The sequence below is a fragment of the Cyprinodon tularosa genome, unplaced genomic scaffold, assembly GCF_016077235.1.
Source record: "Cyprinodon tularosa strain WSP-4 unplaced genomic scaffold, ASM1607723v1 ctg825, whole genome shotgun sequence".
Taxonomy (NCBI): Eukaryota; Metazoa; Chordata; class Actinopteri; order Cyprinodontiformes; family Cyprinodontidae; genus Cyprinodon; species Cyprinodon tularosa.
In genome coordinates this window covers 148,439-174,103 of record NW_024039591.1, presented here as the reverse complement: position 1 = coordinate 174,103, position 25,665 = coordinate 148,439, and the positions used below count along the sequence as shown (strand labels likewise).

At 37.1% G+C, this 25,665-nt stretch overlaps 1 protein-coding gene across 1 annotated transcript; it reads left to right on the top strand.

Annotated features, from left to right (window-relative positions):
- The first annotated feature begins 8,412 nt into the window (after nucleotides 1-8,412).
- Nucleotides 8,413-23,383, top strand: LOC119774700 (dihydropyrimidinase-related protein 5-like). The gene is made up of 13 exons (XM_038272357.1): nucleotides 8,413-8,562; nucleotides 9,322-9,471; nucleotides 14,910-15,068; nucleotides 16,760-16,939; nucleotides 17,119-17,187; nucleotides 18,893-18,937; nucleotides 19,060-19,135; nucleotides 19,227-19,383; nucleotides 19,472-19,613; nucleotides 19,765-19,907; nucleotides 19,982-20,189; nucleotides 22,318-22,495; nucleotides 22,584-23,383. The coding sequence occupies exons 1-13, from the start codon at nucleotides 8,452-8,454 to the stop codon at nucleotides 22,667-22,669; spliced, it is 1,704 nt and encodes a 567-aa protein (XP_038128285.1). The 5' UTR covers nucleotides 8,413-8,451; the 3' UTR covers nucleotides 22,670-23,383.
- The last annotated feature ends 2,282 nt before the right edge of the window (nucleotides 23,384-25,665 follow it).

Below are 25,665 nucleotides of genomic sequence, written 5' to 3'. Positions count from 1 at the left end.
TTTTAAGGTGCTACACCTATTAGTCCTCAGCTTTTGGGAAGATTACATTCAACAATTAGAGCAAGTTTGCTTTACAGATCCTGCTTATGTTCATTGCTATGCTTTAAAATGTGAGTATCCTGATGTGAAATCCGTGTTTACCATCTGTAAACAGTACTGTTTCCAAGTCATACAGTGAACGGCTGTTAATCCAAGTAACAAAGGAGCAGTCGTCATCATCATTCAACACATATTGCTCTGAATGGGAATGGACAAGTAATTTTGCATATCTTAAGTACCACCTTTGATGGAGTAAAACTACAGAAATTAAGTGGCATACAAGTATATCTTTAGAGGTAATTAGTGATGGGAACGGCAGTTTAGTTGAGTGGACTGAGACTCTAGAATCTTTACATTATAACAATCTGTTCTCAAGATCCATTCACAGGATGACACAGTTTATTCGTGTGGAGTGATGCAGCTCCTCCACCAAGCACAAGCATACGCCCAAAATATTCATGTTATACATTTTCCCGGCACACACTGTCTCCTGTAAAAAAATAAAAATCTCGCTACTAATGTTTTTTCAGGTGAATATGTAAATTTTGCATAAATAAACAGAATAGAAATCCAAACTATCTTTTTAGATACCATAAATAGCTTGTATTTGCGAAATATGTACAAAAACAAACAAAAACTAGTGATCAACCAATACAGTTTTTTAAGACCTAAGATCATTTTAACATGTTTTGGTGCCAATTCCTGAAGCCATATAACTTTTCCTTCCTCCATTTACACGCTGAAAATGACACAATGATAACAAATGTTACACAAGAGTAAAGACAGGCAAATGAGAAAGATTTATTAACAAATCAAACAAAAGATTGAAAATTAATAGCAAAAGGAGAGAGCTGCTGTGTGAGCGCTTCACATGAAAAAGCATGGCTGCTGAAAGTACTAAGGAATTGGATGATGCAAATACAAGAAAAAAATTGACTGAACACTAATGGTTAACATCTTAACAATGCAATGTCAGTCTGACAGGACAGTGGCTTATGAGTCACCAGCTGTAATATCAGGTGCTCTTATCATAATATGTGACCCCACCCTAGCCTTTGAAAAACCAAGTTCACTTCATGTCTGATTTAATGTCAGATTTCAAACACCAAAATAAATTTTTTGATTAGCGAAAAAAAATCGCATTGATAGAAAGACAACAAGCACAAAATCTAAAAAAAAAAAGATGTAAATGTAGGATAGTGGATATTAAGCCCTAATGTTTATGATTAAAAAAAAACATTAGTGGTGCAGGGGTTAAGCATTAAACCCATGTAGAGTTTGTGATTTAGCTGCCACTAGTTCAAATTCCTGCCTGTCTGTAAAGTCCATAGGAAGCCCTTTCAAATGAAAGGTTTGAAAAAAACCTACTAAATTAAAGCTGATGGCTACACACTGTGGGTTGTTTTATATGTTTAGTTTTGATTCATTCATAAAAATCCTTGTTCATTGACATAACTTATATTCACAAGTAGTTAAAACTCTTTTACCTTCAACACACATGAGAAAGGTACAGGTAAAATCAGACTTTAATTTTAGGGACAAAACGTTCCTTTCTATGTTTACTCATCTTTAAAAGAAGAGGGAAGGAGAGCAGAGCTCCAATCAGTGTTGCATCCTGTGATCTGAAGACATTTTTGTGATCATTTAAAGGAGATAGCTACATAATTAACTCCCCCTGGCCAGCAGATAGGGCACTCACCACTTTCTGTAGGAATTGCGAGCTGATTATTGGCTAATACTATTGCTAGCCTTTGATTAGCATTAGCAAACATTTAACTAACCTGTTTGGTAAAAAAGCAAAAACCTTTATGAAGCTTCTGAGCCCCTTTGCTTTCTTAAGTTGGCACCAAACCTCAAAAGCTTGGCTGATGTTTTGCTCTTTTCTTTTGTTTTTTTTAGCTTGAATCTGAGAAATATAATGCTTAGGAAAAGCCACATCTCAGCTCTATCATAGACTTGGCAGTGTCCGAGCTGCACTAACATGACTTCAGCATGCTATTCCACTTGATGCAGAGTAATATTTCTTTATTACTTTATGATAATATTTTTGAAATATTATTTATTTTGGATCCATCAAATTGATAAAGCAATTAATTATATATTACATATTTTCATTAAAAATAATAATTTTATTCTTCAAGATGATTTGTGGATTGATTATTTTTGAAAAAATAACACTTTTAAAAGTTGTAGCTGTGACATTTACCTATGGTTACACTCTAAAATGAAACTAACTCAGGAAATATATTAATCCACAGACCTTTCATAATAAGAGCAAGAGAGACATGTGCCAAAGGAACATATATTCAGTGGCTAATTAGATTTCTTTGCTCTATTTCAGCCTACGATCTGTCCTCAGCGTTTGCGATTGTTCTTATTTGTATAGATAAACAACATTTTGTAATTTAACTTCCTGTTACTTTTAACTTGAGTAGCAAATTTTAACATTTTTATTTGGAAAAAAAATAAAAAAATGTCACAGGTTCATCCAAAAATTACAATCTCCTTAAGCCGGGCACACACTGTATGATTTTTTGCCCTTTTTGGCCCGATTCTCCAGTTGTGCGAGTATTTTTCGATCAGGCCGACTTTTAGCCTCATCGTGCGTCCTGCGTTGTGTAGTGTACAGGGGGTAACAAGGGGCGATCAGCCTCTCACGACCACCTACTGATCAGGAATCGTAAGGTCGGGAGAAAATCAAACCTGTTTAAAATTCAGTCGGTCGTCGTGAGGTGTTCGTGGGCAAATTCTTCTGTTGAAGCAGAGCTACAAGCGTCTACGAGCTGATTTACCAGAACCTCGAGCACTGCGCATGTGCAATGGAGTTCTTCTTCTTCTTCCAGATTGACGAGTTCAACTAGTGCCATATCTTGGCGCTGATACCGATGTGTGGTTTTTGGACGTGCAGTGCGAGCAGGTAGATCACATCAGAGCGTCGGGCAGCACAGTGTGATAACATATATTATAAACTGTGAACTTTTTTAACCCTGCGATTTCCTTGTACAGTTTGAGCTGTAGCTGCGTACAATGATTGAAAATATCCCACAGTGTATGCCCGGCTTTACAGGGAGCGTTTTTTTTTGTATGCAAGATTTCTAGGCTGATACTAGGCTTCAGTTCTTGCAGTGGAAGAGGTGGAAGGTGGAAGAACTGAGACAAAAATCTGTCTGGTGTACTGAGACAAGCGCGTATCCCATTTTGATGTCTATTGTTAACACCAAAAGGACTGCAGTGGTGCCAGCTTCCTTGTCCACACACAATCAAACGGTTTCAGGCTCATGCACATTTATATTGACTACGGCACATGAGTGCTCACCCTCCACCCCCATCACCATTACCTTCCAAACTCTGTGTGTGCATTTTTCTTTACATAGACACTTAGATGTATGTGATCAATGTGTACTGAAGCAGCTACTCCCTGCATACATGGGAAATCCTGCCTGGCCTGTGACAGTGTTTGAGTTTCTGCCTGTTATGACAGCTATGATGCAGCAGAAAGCAAACACATACAGATTGTAGACATGGACTGATGAAATCAAATGTGTGTGCACTCTTCACTGTGGTTATCATTACAGATTAAACTGCTAGATACACACTGAGTCTCTAGAGATAACAAACCAAATGAATTCCAGCATTTAAAAGTCAGACCCTTACAAGGCAAAGCAGTTAACTCTGGTCTATCCTGATTCTTCCAATAAAAAAAAAATCTCTTAACCTCTTTAAGAGGGTTTCTTAATGTTAATATAATTCCATTTTAAACTCTAATGAAGAAGCCATTTTCAAGATTTAAATTTAGTACTGAATTAAATATACAAGTTATGTCTTTCTTAGAGTTAGTTTCTTTTTTTTTCAGGGGTAGTAGCTATTTGAAAGTGGAAAAAAAAAACATTTAAAAATTAAGTTCGGTTAAAAAAATACTTGATTGATCCCAAAGGAAAATTAAATGTTACTGTAACTCATATAGTGTTTTAACCAGTTGATATAGAGGTTGATAGCTGTAGTCTTACACAGGATCTATAGAGGTCTCTTTCTAAGGAGACTGTTGTTGTTGAAGAATCTCCTGAAAAAGATGCTCACTGTTGCCCATAATCTTCTTTACTTTATGAAGAATTCTTCTTTGTAAAATCCTCTCCAGATGTTCTAGAGGAGTTCCTCATACAAAGCCAAACTTCTTTATTAGCTTGTTCAGTTTTTTTAAAGTAATTTGCTCTGATGCTGTTACCCCAGCAAATGAAGACAGAAGAGATCACACTGTCCACAGCAGACAGATAGAAGATATGCTGCATCTAGCTGTAAACACTAAAGGACCTAAGCTTCCTTTGGAAGTACAATCTGCTCTGCCCCTTCTTCTAGACAGACTTTTTCTGAAAACTTAACCTTGCAGGGCAGTGTTCTCTCCATTGTTTTCCCATTTTCCTGTCATGTCCCAGAAGGATCCATCTATGTTTTTGTTTCATAGTCTTTTCCTTGGAAGGTGATCTTATCTAGCAATCTAAAATGTATGGGTTTGATTGTTGCCCATAGCAACGCACATACAGCTAGTAACTGCTGAGCTGCTTACAGATCAGTGTGAGTTTTTGTGAGAATGATAAACGTTTGGTTTGAATTGCTTTGATTTGTTGGTATGACTAGAAAAGCTAGTCTATCTTTTTGTTTATTCATCTTGAATATTGTCGTCTTGGTCATCGAAAATTAAATATTTTGGTTCTGAGCAGAAGCTTAAGTCTTGCTATGTGTGTCAGATAACCATAGGTTTAAAAAAAAGGAGAACCAAGTTAGCTTGTGCTTTAAACAGTTTTAACATACTATGTTCGTTATTAGAAGAAATTGCATTGTTTTATACAAAACCATGGTCTCTGTATTCTTTAAAGCTGTTTCCCCCTGATGTTTAAGCCTCAGGCCTTCAAAGTAACAGTATAAAAAGTTGTGACCTTAATTACATGCTAAGTGAAGCATTACCACTGAGTTAATCAACAGAGCTATAACGTAGGGCTGCAACTAACGATTATCTTGCTGGTTGATTAAACTGTTGATTATTTCTTTTGATTGATTGATTGATTAATAATCAGAGATAAAAATGCTCCTTAAAGAAGAAAAAGAATTAAACCAATATATATGTAAATATATATTGGTTTAATTTTCATATATATAATTATTACATTTTCAAACATGCTCATTAAACCTGAAACAGCTAACTTTGAGAGTTCTCACCAAATATGGTTTTTGATATCCTAGCCTCTTAGCACAGTCATCATTTTGTGCCATTTCTTTCCTTTTACAGCAAAGTTAAGAAGAAAAATCCACTTACAAGAAAATAAATGTATGAAATCTGATACACATTAAACCCAACGTTGTTTGTGACTCCTGTTTTTTGCTCAAATACACCACATATCTTATCTTGATCTTTAAGCTATTGATGCTGTTAAAACTAAGAAAAATGCGAAAGTCCTCAGGGATCATCATCATTACAGTCAGACTGTATGACTTTTACAGCCTTTTTTTAGGACTTCGGTGTAAAACTGAAAGATCAAAATGGACGTAAGATTTGATAGAAAGTTTTACTGGGTGTGAGATGTCCTTACTTTTTTATATAAGCCACTAAATGTTCAGAAATTCATGATAGAAATCACACAGACAGCCAAAAGGTTTAACAAGAATATAGAAAATATCACTTGAACTGCTGACTGTTTTATTATACATAGTTTTGTAGGTTATTATATTCAAATGTAAAAAATTATCTTTTTATAGTTCTGTAAAAATATTTTAACAGATCAGCATACCACAATACAAAAAACTGGAAGAAAGTCTTATTTGGCTCGAGGATTTAATCTCCCCTCCTTGAGTTCGTTATGGGATGTTATGTTTGTGAACCAAGAGGGTATTACTGTTCAAAGTGTCAGTTATATAAGTTAGCATTAATTAATTTTGGCTTTAAAGTCCTTCTGAACACACAGAGCTTCAGTGTCCAAGGCAGCATTCTGATTCCCACACACAGTCATCTGAGTGAAGGTCAGGACAGAGGTTGAGAAACTGAAGTCAGAATATCATATCAAAATCTATTACCTTTTTTGCTCAAAGTCATTTACTTTATCTTGTTTTCCTATCATCAAAGAGTGCTAAATGTTTTTTGTACGAATCCAAAGATGAGGAAGTATCCATTTATCAGCTGTCTAATTATGAACTTTTCGGTGTGATGGCTGACCAGCAGAAATAAAAAACAGAATTAAATGATCAGTTTTTATGTTGATACTAGATTAATCACCGTTCTTCTCTATGAGGGTAACAGTAGTGTTGGATGAAGGAGGTTGCCCTGCAAACAGTGGGTTGATGGTTCAAGCCCTGGCTTCTGTGTTGTGTGTCATTGGGCACAAGGCCCGCATTTCCTACTGATGGTGGTCAGTGAGCCCCATGAAGTAGCTTGGCACCATCAGTGTGTCAGTGTGTGAATGACTGAATGTAGCCTGAAGCGCTCTGGTCAAGTCTATTGACTTGAAAAAGTTCTACATAGGTGCAGGCCACTTACCATGGTATTAGCTAGATTTCTACATTCTGTAAAGATTTAAATTGAGAATTAGATGGAGGCTCTTCATATGAAAACACTGCATCATTTTTCTTCTTACATACAAAATTTTGAAGATTTCACTAATAGTTTTCAAATGGGTTTGCTTTGGAGATTTTTTATAAATCCTTGTTTTGGCATTGATAATCATTATTATTGTTGCATTATTTATGATTTATTTAAATGTAGCTGTGTGTGTGTGTTTGTGTGTGTTGATTGCCTGTTTCCTTTCTGAAAGCTTTCCACTTCTCTGCTCCAGAGAAACCAGCATCTTATTTAAGCTGTCTGACCCTGAGGGCTCTGCTTTCTATACCGCATGCCCCTCCAACTTCATGTTTTCGCCCAACCACCTCTGGCAACATTTTTTTGGGAACCATCTACTCTATTTTGTAATGAGTGAAGTGATTTCTTTCTGTGGTCGTAGTTTCTCTCCTGTATTTAGGGCATTATTGAAGACTGACCTCATTCAATCAGCCGTGAATTATATGTCTAAATTATGTGTAGTACATGAACATTGACTACCAGGAAACAAAGTAGGGATTATTTGTTAATACTTTATCTTTCATTTAATATGGTGCCAATATTCAGCTTTAGAGACTTTCTCTCCTCCTCATTGTGTTTGCTTTCTTCACCATCCGTTCCCCTCTTTCCTCCGCTCTCTTTCTGTTCTACTTTGTGTTGTTTTTTCATAACTAGGGGGCTATTATGTGCTTCCATCCAACACATTACATGCAGCCATCCATGCAGAACACACAGAGAGATGTTTGTTGTGGAACCTCTTAGTTAGATGAGCCCATCAGGTTAATGGAGGTTTGTCTTAAAATGTGTTTTTTTTCTCCTTTAATTATGTTTTGAGAGTTTTGCAAAATCAGTTTATACCAAGATATAAAAAAAATAGCGGAACAGTTTGTGCTTTCAGCATCATAAACTAAAACAATTACACAACGACAATGTTTAGAATAAAACAAAATATTAAGAAACATTAACTGTTGAGCTGAGATGTTCACATGACAAAGACTGCTCACACAAATGCGTTCCTTGGGCTCCTAGTTGTAACTCTGTAAAGATTTTTAAAATCCAACATCCCAATGATAATAATACCAACCAATAAGATAAATTAACCACACAAATATTAATAATTAAGTTACTGTAGCCGGTGGTCATCATTATTAATTCAGTGGCTATTGGGTACTGAATCTGATTAAAGCCTTTACAGCAGAAATGTCAGCATCTATGCTAATTAGCACCTTTACATAAATTGATTAGCATGTTTTTGTCTCTTCGGAAATCTTGAATCTGGCTGTAAGTGAATACCACAGTCAATTATTAAGCAGTGCTCCCTTTGTGGGAAAGCTACTTGTCAGTAATACCAAAAATTTGATTCTTCAGAAAACGTCTGTGTGGTCAACATTTTTCTATGATACATGGTGCTACACAGTTTTAAAAAGTATGAAGCATGTTGTTGTAATTTTCAGGTCAGAATACGTATGGAAAAAATTACCATTTTACTCTTTACGTTGATTTTTTTCTTTTATTTATTTATTTTTTTATTTATTTATCTTTTAAATCGCGATTGATTTCAACATTTGACCTGTTAAATCGTTAGTTAAACGTACTCCAAACCTTTTTGACTGCTTTCATGGGGTCTAGATACTGAAATCTTGCCTCAAAAACTGACAAAATATATAAAAATCTGAGTTTATAACAGCTCTGGTTTTGAAACTTAATATTAGACTTTTTTCCCATGGCAGAAAGGAAATTTCTTACTAAAATACAGTAAGAAACATAAGACTCCCTTCTTACTTTAACATGTTTATTGAATATTGAATTGTTGTGTTATTTTCCTGTAGAACATGGCTGCCAATATGGGGTCCATGCGTATCCTCATCAAGGGAGGGAAGGTGGTCAATGATGACTTCACACAGGAAGCTGATGTTTACATCGAGAACGGCATCATACAACAGGTAACCTCACAAACCTTTGCATATAAGCTACCTTCAGTCATAAGAACCTTAACTTACCACATTTCATTAATATCACGTTAAACAGTGTATATTGTTTCCCTTTCTGCTTGAATGTCCAACTTTAGCCCATTTATTCACTGAAGGGTGTCATTCCAGCTGTTGTCATGAGTCCCGTCTCATAACGCTCTGTTGTAAAAGGTCTTTTACCGAACAGTGAAATCCGTAAGAACTAAACTTAGCTCTCTCTAATGGTGTCATGGAGATAGTTACTGCTTTATTTGAAGAAGATAGACAGGAGTCGGTAACCATTTTACTGAACCTGCATTTATCCTATTTAAAATGACATTTTATTTTCTTAAATATGAATGCACCAACACTATTTGAAAGCATATTTTTCTGGGGATTAGTCTTTAACAAAAAATGGCATGACGATTAACTCAAAGGTTAAGATTCACATTCTTAAGAAATATCAAAATATCATTTCAAATCAATAAAGTTAAAAAAATAGAATAAAAAATAGAAAATCCCTTTATTGAGTTTATTTATTAAGTATAGTTTGCTTCAAAATTAAACTGGACAGCTCCCATCAGCCTTTGTTTGGAACAATATGTGAAACAGATCATTGAGGGTTAATTAAATGTCTGCATTACTAGAACAAAAACACCTAAAAGATGTTTGTCTATGGTCTTTCATTTAATTATTTTGCAATCATGTGTCATAGTGGTGATCTTTAAACTGTGTGTTTGTGTTGTGCACTAGGTTGGAAAGGAGTTGATGATACCAGGTGGGGCTAAGGTGATAGATGCTTCTGGGAAACTGGTGTTACCGGGTGGAATCGACACCTCTGTGCACTTGCAGCAAACTTTTATGGACGCCAGCATTCAAGACGACTTCTACAGTGGGACCAAGGTACACACTCGTTGTTGCAAACACATACTCATCTAATTTAACTGTGACAATAGTGATCAGCCTGACTTTGATTAAACTCCAATGGTGCAGCTGTCATCTATTCTATGGACATACTCTCTCACTCTTGTTTGATTTTTAGTTCATTTCTTCTTACGAAAGGTTTTCATCCCCAGATGTGTTCTGCTTTTCTTTTTTTTTTTTTTTTCACACCTAAATTCTTATTTCCGATCACAAAACAAAGATCAGTTTAAAACAAAACTGGCTTAACTGAGACAAATGAGGCCTGCAATGCTTTAGATATGTTTTCAGTTGTTTTCTAAACCTCCTGCATGAGATGTCTGTGCGCTTCCGGAGTAAATTGAGTGTCGGGCTACATCAGTGGATTTGTTTCTGTACAAATGTCTGCTGTATGAAAAAAAACAAGACAGTTGGAAAAACCTTTTTGATTGCATATTATCAATACACCCTAAAGACTAAAACCTAAGTTAAACTGGAACAGATGTTTCCTTGTCAAGCAATAGTTTCTCCTTTTTTACTGTTTTTGTAGATAATTTATTATTATTAATTCTTATGTTCTTTTCTTTAGTTTCATGAGACTCCAAGGGGAGATAATGATTTAATTATTAGAGGACTGAAATTCAGAGGAGGGAGTGTAATTGTTGCCTAGGGTTGTATCCATATTTTGGGGGTTTGGTTCTTCTTGTATTCATTTTTCTTGCATTAATTTATCAGCGAAGTTAACATGTTATTTTAACCTTTGTTTCTCAAGATCTAAGAATATACATATTTCAATTACATATAATTATGTCCTATTAATAGAGTTCTATGTAATGTTAATATTATTTTTTTAAGTTTGAAATATATCCTTTAAAAGCTGAACATGCAGCCATTTTTTTTTGCTGTTTACTTTGCTGTAGTTCAGTGAGATTAAGTTAATGCTAACTGAAGTGTGTTGAGTGGATTTTGAGGGAAACTGACTTGCGCTTATGCCAGCATCGCCCCCATCCCTGCGGCAACCATTCCTACTACCATGGTTACCATAGCAACTAACCCCTGCTTCTTGTGTGGAAATTTCTGCCTGTTTGGGAGTGAGTGCACACATGACCAAAGTGGCATTGTTTTTTTTCCCCCAAGTAGAGAATTGGTCTCCATAGCAACCAAATCCTGACAACCAAAAACTATTTCTTTCTGCATCCCCTACCCCTCCCCCCCACTGCTTTGTAACAGTTTGACCCTTCCTCTTCTGGGCTTCCTTGCTCCTCCCCAGCATCCCCACTGTTCCTGTGCCTCCCCCCTTCTGTTGATTCACGCTGACCTGCTGTGGGAGGACAGTTTAATACTAGTTTTCAATGCTGCAGGGTTTAAAAGCGGCATGTGAGACGTGGGCTCAAACGATCTTTGAGGGCTACAATGGTTAGGGTCTTTTCTAATATAAGCTTCTAATTGATTGGAAACAACTTTATTTTAATTTTTCCTGACTGTTAAATGTTCTTTGTTACACTCAAAGTTTTTTCTTGGGCAGATATACACCTGCACGGTCACACAAAATGAATAGACATTGAGGCCTTATCCACAGACATCTGAGAACCTGTTTTCCATACGCTAGGAAATGTATGGATAGGAGTGAAGCTGGCTCACTTTCAAGGTTATTTATTTAGCATCCATCTTGTTGTGAATACTGCTTGTATCATGTTTTGCAAGGCTGGGTGTGAAAACCTCCCAGCTCTATGTATGAGGCTTAAATTAGTTTAACTAGAGCTGTAAAGCTGAGATGTTAACTCATCTTTGTCTAGTGTGCACTATGGGACCTATATAACTGAAGTTGCACTGTTTTTATATTTTTTCTATTAATATGTACTCAATTCCTTTTTATTTTTATTTCAATCTACAGTAGTTATAGCTCTACTTTTTCCTTACCATCCTGTCCATTTTCTATGTGTTGCTGCACACTTGTGGTCTGTTTGCTGAGGAAATACTACGGCGCATTTCATTCATTAACAAGACAAAAAAATCTGTGTGGAAATACCATCAGATTAAACAGCCATGATGTTGAAGCTGAAGGAAAGTAGATTATCTCTTGCTTTTAAAACTATAGACTGTGAATTTCAAATGGCTTCTTATCTGACTGCAGTGTCTATTAGAGCAGATAGCTTAAAAAACCAACATATATCAGACTACTATCAGCTAAACATCTGTAAAAAAAACAGTATGACAAAAATCTATCTGTGTATTGTATTATTTTAGCAACAATATCAATAGTTGTTGCTTTTCTACTTTAAATGCCTTTAATTAGTTAAATGCATATACTTATGCTTTATATGATATTTGGTATTTTGATTTAAGAGTATCAGGATATAAAAACCTTACATTGACCACTGCTTTTCCAGATTTATGAGGCATTTTTTGGTCTTTTTCTTAATTAATACCTGTCTTACTATTTATCATATTTTGTAAGATCAAGTTGCATAAACGTAATGTTGGGGTGTTTTTCATGGTGAACCCTAATTAGTGCATAGAGCAATAGAGCTCAGAAAGCATCAGCTGAAGAGAAATACCAACATATTTAGGTTTTGACTTATAGTTTAGCATCTGCCTAGTCAAAAGGTTAGAGATACAATCATTGAGATCATAGTTAAGTTTGATCTGCTGTCACTGTAAGTCTGTGCCACACTTCATCCATCCAACTACCTGAAACCGAATGTTTTCCTGACATTTCGTAACAGTATCCGTCTCTGTGACAGCAGAGATCATTTAAATTTAGCTGCAGGTTGAGGGGATGAAAGGAGGAGGTGAAGGATGAAGGGAAGGGTTTCACCTGTAATGTTGGGTATGAATGCTGCTGATAGAGGATGATCAGAAGGCTGCTTTGGGAGCAACGTGTCTGAGACTGATAGCTGCTCCCAGAGTCCAACACACAGTCTTTTATCCTCTATTATCACACATTTCTCTTCCTTTTCTTTGGAAAAAAAATCAAATTTTTTTTAATTCATGTTTCTTTTCATCAGTATAGTCGTAAAAATAATACTGTTGCTTATTGTTTGCTTTCATGCTTTCATCACCATCACTGTTGTATCGCTACCAAAAGTCAATATTATGCTTACATATTTATTTTGAACCTGATTATATCATTATATCATAATTATATCATAATGGCAAAATTTATTTAATGTGACATGCTCAGAAATTCTCTATCAAACAGTTTGTTGTTTCTTTTTTTTGTATGGCACATTATTTCATGTTGGAGTTCATCCACCCATCCATCTTTCCATTTTCCGTCACGCTTATCCCAAGCCGGGTCACGAGGGCTGCTGGTGCCTATCTCCAGCTGTCTTCTGGCGAGAGGCGGGGTACATCCTGGACAGGTCGCCAGTCCATTGCAGATGTTAAAGATCAATAATGTTCAATATCTTGACCAAATGGTTTTAGGTAGTGCAATGATTTGTTTAAAGAACTTGGGTTATAAATCTGCCCTGCGTTGGACTGGTGACCTGTTCAGGGCGTACCCCGCCTCTTGCCCATAGATAGCTGGAGATAGGCACCAGCACCCCTCGCGACCCCACTTGGGATAAGCGTGTAAGAAAATGGATGGATGGGTGGGTTATAAATCTTACTCTCTTTTTTTTTATTGGCTGTTTAATGCAAAATACAAATCCCAACAATACGAAATACACCTAATAGAAAGTTCTGTAATTTAACTGAGCTGTGGTCCAGAGTCCCATGGCATTCTGGGGGATGTTGGCAGAGGAAAGGATTTAGCCTCAAGTTTGGTGGAAGGGTTGACCTCCTTTTTCCCTGATAATTTTATTTCAAATAGGTAAAACAAAAAAGTACTTCATAATTATTGATTTTGACTGATATTAAAAGTGCATATCATGGTAATGTTTTCAGCCATAAACACAGCCCTAATGGGATTAAAGTAGAAAAAGGAAGATCGATTAAAGGGTATTTCTTTGCAAAAACAATCATAAACAAAAAGGCTTTTACTGATGTCAGTGTGACTTCTCGGTGCTGCAGATTTGCTATTTATAGCAGGCCAAATTTGGATTTATCTTTGATAAGAGGTTTTCAGTACGTTCCAATTTGACATCTCTCAGATGGTTCCTTTTATGCATGAAAAAAAAGCAGTCCAACATTTTTTGTGTAGTTATACAGTGATGAACTTGCACACTTCAAATTCGAAAGGTACTTTTTTTATGTGTGTTTTTATTTTTTTCTGGTGTCTGTTTTTATTCCTACTCCCAGTCAGTGTCTGAGTTTTTACCAAGCAAAAGACTGACAGGAATTTTTATTTAAGCTCTGCAGGCGGCCGCCCAAATCCCTCAATCCCTGATCTTTCACACATCTGCATGCATCAACATTCACACACTCGCATGCATTAACTGACAGTGATGAATGACTACACTCTGCATGCACCCATACGTTAACTTCTACCCTGCTGACGCTGCAGATCATCCTGACCGGTTTCTATGGTAACTGGAAGAAACCAGAGCACTCATTGGTCTGCAGATCAGTCACTCTGTAGGGGCTGGCCCCGCCTACATCTGATCCTAACTCGATGATTCAGTGCTGACACACAGTGTTGGAATAAAATCAGGTTTTATTTAGGGCAGGTTAAGGTTATCTAAAAAAAAACATGATTTAATTTGTTTTTATTAAATTCTGTAGTTATTAAACTGAAGAACCACCAAGTAGATGGAGAAAGGATCGTCATACTATATATTAAAAAAATGTAGTTTCAACGCCGTCTGATTTATGTTTGAAGTGTACATCATTTAGTTTGATCAGTTTTCTGTGTGATAACCTAACAGGCTTCATGAGAGGATATTAAATCTATTAAATGAAGAGAGGAAGAAAAGGGTGGGGACGTGCAGCAGGCATGATTGAGCAGTATCTGTTGTCATGGTTATACTAAAGTCAGACCCACTACCTTTTTCCATATCGACATTCTTCCTCTCTGTCTTTGCATTTGCCTTTTTTTTAATTTTCTCTTTTTTTTCTATATCTTACACCTTCTTTCTTTAAGTCTTTATGCTTCTTCTCTAAAATTCCTCGGCTCCCTTCCCATCTCTTTTTGTCTTCATACTTTTACAGTTGGCTTTTTGAAAACAAAATTAACAAGCTTTCTGGAAATGTACCTTAAAGTGGGTTAAATAATGAAACCAATGGTTATTTTCCTTTAGGTTTTAATAGACTTCTGTTTAACTCGATGTTTCCTTGTTGTGTATTGTCACTAAATAGAAGAACATTTGATGATGAAACACCAGCTCATAAGAAAGGTTTATTGTCTTAAAATGAACACTTTCTATGTTTTTCAATGAACTCATTGTTCTGGTTTAAATCACTGTTGTTGTGTTTTTATTCTGCCTTTCAATAGCCCATTCCTTTCTTTGTGTCATTCTCTCAACTAACCCACTGTCCCTCTCTCTCCATCCACCTAGGCAGCTCTGATGGGTGGCACCACCATGGTGATGGCTCTGGTCCTGCCTGAACAACACTGCTCCCTGCTGGACGCTTATGAGAAGTGTCGCGCTCTGGCAGACGCTAAAACATGTTGCGACTACACTCTGCATGTTGGGGTGACCTGGTGGGGACCGAAGGTAAGCCCAAAATTACAAGGACCCAGATGCACTGTAAAGGAACAACATGGAAACACATTATACTTATATTTGAGTAATACTTCATGCAGAATTTGGGGTAAAGCAGTGGGATGTTTTTTATTCATGGGGAAAATGCGTATTGACCTAGATTACACCTAACAAAAACTGGGTTAATACACATGCTCAGTGGGCACATTACTCAGATTGTATGAGCTAACCTGCCTTATGCAGCCTTTGGCTTCACTGTCTGCACTGGATCATCTGCTGGTCGTATGCAGCAGTCTCGCTTCATTAAACCCACTAAAGTGTACAATATCAAATTCACTTTAACCAAGAGGTTTTCACTAAAACTGCTCTGGAAATGTGTTTATGCTGCTGGCTGTCCATTCATAAAGTTATCTTTGCTATTTTTATGCTAAATATTAAAATTTCTTGTCATTTTTATGCCAACAAAATATTTCCTTCTGAGGGACCATGTTAAAGCTTTCATGCTGTTTGCTGATCAGGAAACAGCATGAAAGCTAATTCATGCATTTTCGTCTTTACACTTTAAATCACTATTTACTTCAGTTGACTAGAAATCATTCGATCCACCTACAAATAAGCTCCTATAACTCTTCTTTGATATAATTCGATATGTATTCCTGTGGATTTTTAAAATAATTTTAAAGTTATACACTTAAATATAAAGTGTCTCACATATCTAGCTGTCTAATTAGCATGTTTTCAAAAAAACAAACAAGGTTTTGTTGGCCTACTGTATAAATCCTTGAACTCAACGCTATTCCTGACATTTTGAATTGAAAATGCTCCATAGATGGGAAGCGAAACGTCTTCAAACTTGGAAACAAAGTCCAGTGGATTGTTCTTCATTTCATTTTTTTGGAATCAAGTTTCTTCAAAATTTCTTAGTCATTCATAAGATTAAAAGTAGACCAATCCTTTCAGGATGTGGCCTTTAATCTTTGAATTAAGAGCTAAATCAATCAGACTTTACCTGGTTCACCCAGTTTTTGGTGTTACATGAACTCAAGTTATTTTTGTAACCCAACAATATATCGTGGAAAGGAAAGATTATCTCTAAGCTAAAGAAAATTTCCCTTTTTCTGATATTTACTGATCCCAAAATAGCACATCACACACACTGGTATTTTATACATCTACTGTATAGATCAAAGATTTAGCAAGTTTTTTTTTTTTTTTTATTATGAACTTTAAAACAAACGTATTAAGAAGAACCCGGCCAAATGATTGGTGTTTACTAACATATTAGATATAAGTACTTAGAAAGAAACCCAAAATATTTTCCTCTAGTTGGATGATATGTATAGAAAATGGGAAGATAAAAAAACTAACATTAGGTGTTAAATTTTGGGTTGAAATTGTGGCTAGCTATTTCTAGAATTTCAAATGTCCATGTTGGTTAATTATCCCTGTGATAATCAGCAAGACTAATTTTATGTGATCTTATCCTGGCTGCTTTCAAACCTAATTTCATGCTCCATATAACAAACATGCAAGCATTTGCATGCACACAATCACATCTAAACACACTCGGACCATTTACCAACACAGCTTATCTTTCTCTCAATGGCCACATGCAGGCTGTCTCTTCTAATATAAATGTATGCTCTGTAAAGTTGGGTCTAGCCTCTAACACAAACACGCTGTTTAACCCTTTCCTTAAACAGGTACGCAACGAGATGGAGAGCTTAGTGAGGGAGCACGGAGTGAACTCCTTCCAGATGTTCATGGCCTATAAAGACATGATGATGCTGCGGGATTCAGAGCTTTATCAGACACTGCAGACCTGTAAGGACATCGGTGCCATTGCACGAGTGTGTGCGGAAAATGGAGAGCTTGTGGCAGAGGTGAAAAATACCTTCTTTGATTTCTCCTTATTCGTATTTTTCAATGGAACAATTGCTGGTGGACTGTTGGTCTTTGATATGGACAATTATTTTAAGTTCTATGACTAACTGTGTCTGTTCATTTTTAAGACAAAATGTTTGTAGAGTTGAACTTAAGGTTTGGTTTTGTCTCCTATCAGGGTGCTAAAGAGGCTCTGGATTTAGGTATCTCTGGACCAGAAGGAATAGAGATAAGTCGACCAGAGGAGGTAATCTTAGAGCAGATCTCATTTCTGTATGTCTTGCAGATGTTGCTTTATTTAAAGCGTTAAGACTAAGCAGAAAAAGATTTCTAGCTAATTCAAGTTGTGAGTAGATATATATAAATAGGAATTTATAACTTTTTCTTAATAATAGCTGGCAATGCACCAGCTTTGTTGAGTGGTTTAAGTTTAAAATGAACTGTAAAGGTAAACCTGAGCTACACATGGTACATAAGGATTCACTGTTTGCAACAATAACTTTGAAACCACACCTCTCAGGAAGGCCTATGCCAGGGTCCTGGAGAGGGAAATCCGGTTTTAGGAGAAAAAGTGTGGGTTTCGTTCTGGCTGTGGAACTGTGGACCAGCTTTAGACTCTCTGCAGGGTTTCCGAGGGCGCTTAGGAGTTTGCCCAACTGGTCCACATGTATTTTTTGGACCTGGAGAAGGCATTCAGCCATGTCCCTTATGGTGCCCTGTGGGGGGCGCTTTAGGAGTATGGAGCCTGGGGCCCTTTACTAGGGGGCATCTGGTCGCTGTACAAGTGGAGTTTGGTCTGCATTGAAGGCATTAAGTCGCACTTGTTCTGTTTCGACTCTGTCACCAGTCCTGTACATAACCTTAAAGGAATAGTACACCCAAAACATGATTAGCCTTCATTTTCTACTCACCCCCATGCTGAACAACACTCTGGAGTACTTTTTTGATATCCCAAATGCATCTGGAGATCTGGGAGGCTTCTTGCTGTCTGCTGACATTCAAATAATGGAGGTCTATGGTGCCCGAGTCATAAAGGTCCATAAAAGTCCACAAAAAACGTGTCAATATTCCTCCATACTGCTCGTCCAATGTATTCCAAGTGTCCTGAGTGGGTAGCATCCAGAATTTACTCGAAAAGAAGTCATTTAGAATGTTTTTAGAGCATAAACAGTAGTGTATAGTATTTCCTGAAAGCGCGCGCCGGCGCGTTCATGACGCTACGGAAGCCGCGGCAGACCAAACCAGATGAAAGTCTGAGGCCATGGTTCTTGAGCGTAAAAGGTGACTAGTCCCTTCAGGTTGGAGGAGAGCTCCTGCCTCAAGTGGAGGAGTTCAAGTATCTTGGGGTCCTGTTCACGAGTGAGGGGATTATGGGGGAGGACGGATCAATAGACGGATCAGTGCTGCTGCTGCTATAATGCAGATGCTGCACCAGTCTGTCGTGGTAAAGAGAGAGCTGAGTAAAAATAGAAAGCTCTCGATTTACCAGTGGGTCTACGCTCCTTCTTTCACCTATGGTCATGAAATCTGGAGCACGGCCGAAAGAACGTAATCTCGGATAAAAGCGGGCGAAATTAGCTATCTTAGCAGGGTGGGCGTGCTCTCCTTTGGAGAAGTCATTCTGGAGAGGCTCAGAGTAGAGCCGCTTTTTCTACACATCGAAATGAGTCAGCTGAGGTGACTCGGACATCTCTTTCGGATGCCCCCTGGACACTTCCCTTGGGAGGTGTTCCAGGCACATCCCACCTGGAGGAGGCCCTTGGGCTTTCCTCAGCAGAGCGGGAGGAGATGTCTGGGGAGGGGGAAATTTTGAAGCGGCAGTCTACAGGACAAGACGACACAATACAAGGAACTTTAATTTATATTAGTATATTTAATCACAGCAAATTAAACTTCGCCATAATTATGCTGTTCTTTCATTGTCATTTTTTTCTCTTTCTTCTTGACTGCAGCTTGAGGCTGAAGCTACTCACAGAGCAATTACAATTGCCAACAGGGTAAATTTATATATATTTGCTCTTTTTCTGTGCTTTTATCAAAGTTTCAGCCTGGAATTTGAGTTTAATACTTTAATTAAGCAATAAACATTTCAATAATTGAATGATTTTGTGATTTTTAGGCTCGCTGTCCCATCTACCTTGTGAACGTGTCCAGTATGCTTGCTGGAGACATGATTGCTGCTGCTAAGATGCAGGGTGGGTATTTGTCCAATTAAAGTATTCACAGAAACTTGGTAGCAATCACAAATAAAAACCGTCAACTTGTTACATTGCTGTTTGTGTCCAGATAAGGTGGTCCATGCTGAGACCACTGTGGCTCATGCTGTGGTAAATGGGAACCAGTATTACCATCAGGACTGGGCCCATGCTGCTGCTCATGTCATCGTTCCTCCTCTACGCCTGGATCCAAACACACCTAGCTACCTCATGGGGCTGCTGGGAAAGTATGTCTTATGCTTCCATAAGTAATGATGTAAAGAAATCTTTATGCTGTATTACGGTTGAATGTTAGCGTGGGGTTTCTGCTTCCAGTGACACTCTTAGCGTGGTGGCTTCAGAGCACCGTCCGTTCAGCACAAAGCAGAGAGCGTTGGGTAAAGAAGATTTCTCTAAGATCCCACATGGAGTGGCTGGAGTCCAGGACAGGATGAGTGTCATTTGGGAAAGAGGCGTGGTACGAACACAAGCGCACAAAGAGCTGTTTTTTTTTTTGTTTTTTTTTGGCAGTATTTGACTCTAGATGTATCAACTCGATACTTATAAAAGTACAGTTTAAATACCATACTGACTTAAAAATAAAGCAAGATGTGTCACACTATCTGCAGGTTACAGGAAAAATGGATGAGAATCGATTTGTGGCTGTGACCAGCTCTAACGCAGCTAAAATCTACAACCTGTATCCACGCAAAGGACGTATCATCCCTGGAGCTGATGCTGACGTGGTTGTCTGGGACCCTGATGCCACGAGGTACCTGTCTCCTTTATTTGACATAATGGGCGTTAACGTTTTGAATCCAACCGTACATTGCTTTCACCATGCAGGACGATCTCTGTGAGCACCCAGGTGCAGGGCGGAGACTTCAACCTATACGAGGGAATGCGTTGTCACGGCGTGCCTCTGGTCACAATCAGCAGAGGACGTTTGGTGTGTGAGAACGGTGTGTTTATGTGCGCCGAAGGATCCGGCAAGTTCTACCCGCAGCGCACTTTCCCTGACTACCTCTATAAGAAGATGGTCCAGAGAGAAAAGGTTTGCTCACTCCCTCTCTCTCTGCTTCTGTTCACTTTTTAAAGTGAATCATGGGTAATGGTCCTCTGTTGCTCTGCTGTGTCAGCTGGCAGTAAACTGATGCAAACACAGCCATCATGTTGAGTCTGACTCCACTGATCTGACAGCCTGTGGCGGGGATTTAGAGTCCATGCTCTCTTTGTGTGCTGACTCTGTTTTTATGCTGATGGTAGCTGCAAAACCTTGTTCTGTCCCAGATTGTGCTGGGGTTCTACATGCTTTCATTGACAGTCAGTTACATTTGAATCATGTCTATATTTCTAGCTTGTTAATGGTAGTATAATAAGAATAAGTATATGAAAACAACCATTATATATGTGTATTTGCTTCTTTTTAAAGACTAATTTCTTCTTTTTTCCCAATTGACACTATTGTGTATATAGTTTATGAGGTTTCTGCATCTAGAGATGTTTTAGGGAACAACTTAACATCCTTACACTATCTCTCCTAAAACCTAAACTATTCTACTTAAGAGCTACATAAGAGTTGAACTTAAATTTAGAACAATAACTATGTGGTCATTTAAACAAGTCTTGAGCATTTTCAGATTTTAAGCTACAACCAAATAAAAATCATAAAACTGTAAACATTTAACTAAAGAGTACATTAGGTGTCATGGATAAAGTAGTACAGAAATCATAGGCAGAAATAAATTCTTACGTAATACTTCTGCACACAGAACAATTACTTATCAGGGCTTTGTGAATTCTGCCTTTATAGAAAGTGGCAAAACCAAAGCCATTTTTGAAACAAGGTATATTTGCCACAGCTATGAACTGGACACTGCAGAAATGTTAAAGAACGTGTTCTGGTCAGATAAAAACTACATGAAAGTATCAAGAGCAAAATACAGTTTTTGAACGAACTTCAAAAAGTTAAATCTAGAGGACCTTGAGGTATTTATTAGGGATGCACGATATTGGGATTTTGGCCGATATCCGATATTTTAGAACTCATGTAGCCGATAACCGATACCAATGTTAAAGCTGGACAAAAATAAGTAGTTATTAAAAATAGCAGTTTTGTTATCCATTTCTGACACTTTGAAAAATAATATACTCAAATATATTTTCATATGCTGATATCAAATTGATTTTTTAAACACGCGGTATCGATCTATTTTACTTTCAAAATCTCGTGAAATTTCATCGTTCTGTTACAAACTCTCGTGATATTTTGCAAATTCTTGTGAGATTTTGTTAGTAAAATCGCGTCAATATATCAACATATGAAAATATGGCAAAATTTCGGGAATTTTCGGGGGATTTCGTAGCATAACGATGACATATACCAATATTTCGTTAATAAAAGATATTGATATGGTGTTTTTAAATGGCAATATATCAGCATATGAAGATATTGTGATATTTTAATGTATCAATATTTTTTCCCTCATCTTTAGAAGTTTTTAAGTCTGTAAAAAAGAAGTTTTTGAGGAAGAAGAAACTCAGAAGCTGATCAAATATCGGGTTAAATATCGGTGGGGTGGCCGATGTCCGATATTCAGTTTTAAGGCCGATACAGGCCGATACCGATATGGGGCCGATTATATCGTGCATCTCTAGTATTTATACAAAGAAGGATGGGCAAGAAAATCAGCCCCTGGATGGCAAGGCTCGTTGATACCAACCTCTAAAGAAGAACGGCTGTAATTGCATTAAAAGTTGGTTTTATTAACTGTTTCTCTCAAGGGAACTTAATGAAAATACATTTCAACATTTTTATATTTATTATATCTGTTTGCCTGCCTCATAAACCATTAAAATCATATTAAAACTTGTTATTATAATGTAACAAATTGATAAGTATGCATATGTATGTTTAGATATATTCATATGTCCATTTATCTTTATTAATGAACCTCACAAATGCAAGCAGTGAAATGTGGGCTACATTTCTTAGAAAAACAAAGAAGGTTTTTAGAAGCTGAAAATCAGCACTATCAAAATATCAATATTTATTGAATACTAATGATACAAACTCATGGCTGGCTTGAGAAATTAAAGAGCAAATTGACATTTTTAACTCTAAGATTAAGATTTATATAGATAGTTATTAATCATCATCTCATCTTCCTGTTCTGTTTTAGAATCAGTCCTATAAAGGAGTGGTAAGGGATCCGTACTCCGGCGATGTGGCCAAGGTTGCAAACACAATGAAGAAGGAGCTGGGTTTGGGTCCCATCGATGGAGAGTCATCAAACAAACCCAGTGTCCGGGTCCACCAGGGGGTCCGAGACCTCCACGAGTCCTCCTTTAGTCTGTCAGGTGGTTTAGAATAAACCCTTAAACCTCTCGATCTAGTTTATTTTGTTGTGTCTATTCAAGTCTTATTTAAATGCATCTTTGCTGTCAGGTTCTCAAGTTGACGACCACATCCCGAAGAGGTCCTCTGCTCGGATCCTGGCTCCTCCTGGGGGCCGCTCCAGTGGTATTTGGTAATGGGCGGTGCTGGAGTCCAAACCGCTTTGACCTCTGTGTTTTTGTTTTATTTCCAAGCAACCTGGAAAACTGCACTGATTTTGAACAACATAGGATAAAAAAAAACCTTCAAAAAAAATGGAAGTAGCAGTCTGAACCATTTATTAATTGGTGTTTTACGAAACTGAAAAGTAAATTTGTTATAAACTGATATGAACTGCTTAATAACATCAAATTAAAAGGGCTTTGTTTGAATTTAAAATGTTTTTTCCAAATTTTACTCATTTTAATAACATGATTCAGTGGTGCTTTTAAGCATGTAATGCATTTTAATAAATGAAAGATTAAAAAAAAAACAGTACAGTTTTTAATGGTTGGAAATACAGTGATGTTGACTGAACTATTTAAGAGAAGTGGATTAAAACCCTTCACTGACACACATACAGTACACTGTAAACACCATGGCGTTATAGTTCCTAGTGATTTTGTGTGTGGATCCTGTTAGTGATTGAACGACCCCACTCTGTGGGCCCCCTGCCGCTCCACAGAGTGTTTTTTTTTTTTTTCCAGTGGACCAACAGTTCTGTGTGGTGATGAAATCTCACTGCTTCTGACATTAGGTCTGTATTTATACTTCCACTGCCTCCAGCAGTGTCATTTGAACACCCTGCCTCACCTTAAATGCCATGAGTTTAGTCCCAGTTATGATCCAATAAAATCTCAATTCTGGCACAGTTTCATCTTGTGTGTGGGTTCTGTTGCCCTTGCAGAGTATCTAAAGGGAAAACAAGAAGCTAATGTTAAATTTCTTTTCTAATAGTCTCTGTTGTCCCAGTTTTTTATTTTTTATTTTTTTGTTAACCCGATTCTGACAATGGAGTTTATTGTAATTCACATGGCTGGAGGAATACAGTCCCCTCATTCCAGAGAGATTACTTTGAGCCATTTGAGTGAAAACAATAAACAAAGGGAGTCTTCTCTCTGTAACCATACAGTAATTAAGATCCGAAATGCAAAAATTATCATTTTATCATTAGTGAATATTTGTGTGTGTCCCAAAGGTCTCTAGTGTAATTTAATCTCTATTTCTTTTTATGTTAACAGTTTGTTGTTTTTACCACTGGCAGCTTGTTTTTTTGCATAAGTCTATAATTTGACATATTTTTTAAACTCCTTGTTTATAAATGTTATACAAATGAGACCACAAAAGTTATATAGAGAGATCCTAACGTAGTCAAATATAAATTGAGGTTATTGTTGCAGAAAGACTGAGCTGCACAGGCTGAAGCTAAGGAAAACCACTGATCCTCTCACCTCTGGGTGATGTCTTATTCCTGCCTTCCAGTATTATATTTATGCACTGTCTCATTATTCAGTGTGGGTACTCTATATATTTAGAAATTAGTGTTTTTTTATTTTGTTAAAAGATCAAATGTGCCAATGGGAATCACCTGCGCCTCACTGCTAACAATGCACGGAGAGAACCACTTTAACACTTGCAGTGCAGTCTCCATCGAAGGCCACAGGTTCATAAAAACTGGTGCTTTTTTTCTAGGATTGTTTACATCTGTTACCGTATTGTTGCACATTTGTGTGTTCTGTTGAGGGCACTGTGATTCAGTGGTTGTGTTTGTGGATTTTGTTGGAAAGTGAACCTGTTAAATCCATAAGTGGCTGCTTGTTTCTTACCACAAAAATAACAGAAACTAAATAAATGATTTTAAAATGCAACTAATGTGGGTTTTGTCTATTTCTTTGTATATATTTTTTAATATTATTAACAAATAGAATTGTTGTTTCTATTATTACAGTTTTGCTCAGGTTTTAACTGACTAGGCACAGGCCGGTATAAATGCGGTTTGAAAAGTAAAACTAAAAGACGCCAGAGAAAATGACCCCATGAATGCTAAGTGGTAATGTTCAGGTTGAAATAAAATCTATATTTTGATGAGTTTATCTTTAAAATTGTGTTTCTGCTCAAGTTACACACATTGTGATGAAAAAGAAAATCCAGTGCATATAATAACACAGTACACTTAACATTTTCATCAATTTTCCTTTTTTGAAAAAAAATTGCTTCAGTTTTGCAGATGATTTTAATGTTCAACATTGTAAAGATAATTATTAGAGATGTTAAACAATTAAACAACTTATTGGAATGTGAAAAAAAATCTTTGAAAGGGCTGTGCAGCAACAACCTAAGTACTGAAGTTAAAACACCAGATGAAAACAGTTTGCTGTAAGTGAAATATTATCCTCAGAAATAATAAATGAAATGATCAATGTATCCCACAAAGATCTTATTTTTTCAGTGTGCGATAAGCCTGAACAAAACACTCTCTGGTTATTTCCTCTCTTTAGCCCAGCTTCTAACTTTCTCTGGATCAAGAGTGGCTTGATTGAAGAAGACATTGTAAGATTTTTTTCTGCACATAGTAGTTCTAAATGCACTGATTCCAACATTAGCCCACTCGCTGTTATGTAGGCAGATATTCTTGAATATTCTCAATTCCATTTCAAGAGCGAGATCATCTGTGGTAGTAGCACTAGACATCTTCCAGGCATGTGAGTAAAACTAGCAGCAGTTCAGCGGACAGGATGAATGAACAGTAGCCGACGCGCGCGGATGACGTCACACACGTCGCTTTGTTTTTTAAAACCTATAAATATAAAAAATATAACCACGGATGTCTGGGGGACAGTGATTCGCCTACATGTTATGAATGCTGGCGTACCATAAATGATGAATTATGAACAGTTTAGTTTGTGCCTTCAACTCGTTGCCCATAGGAAGACGTTACTTGGATATAACCTAACGGACTATCTTCAGAACAGCTCCAAATGACACAAAACTCATATGTGTGAGTAGAACATGATGTTATAAGGTAAAATCAAGGGCCCAGTGTAAAAAAAACAGTGTTCCCCTTTAAGGTCCATCTTATAGCTGTTGCTAGTGAAACTTTTCCCACCAGTTTTTCCTTCCACTCAACATTCTGTGACTTTGCTTGGATACAGCA

Excerpts from the sequence above, each read along its gene's own strand:
- LOC119774700 (XM_038272357.1), top strand. The coding sequence starts at position 8,452 with ATGGCTGCCAATATGGGGTCCATGCGTATCCTCATCAAGGGAGGGAAG. Across the intron at positions 16,940-17,118 it reads ATGGAGAGCTTGTGGCAGAG|GGTGCTAAAGAGGCTCTGGA; the intron begins GTGAAAAATACC and ends GTCTCCTATCAG. Across the intron at positions 19,136-19,226 it reads TGCTGCTGCTAAGATGCAGG|ATAAGGTGGTCCATGCTGAG; the intron begins GTGGGTATTTGT and ends GTTTGTGTCCAG.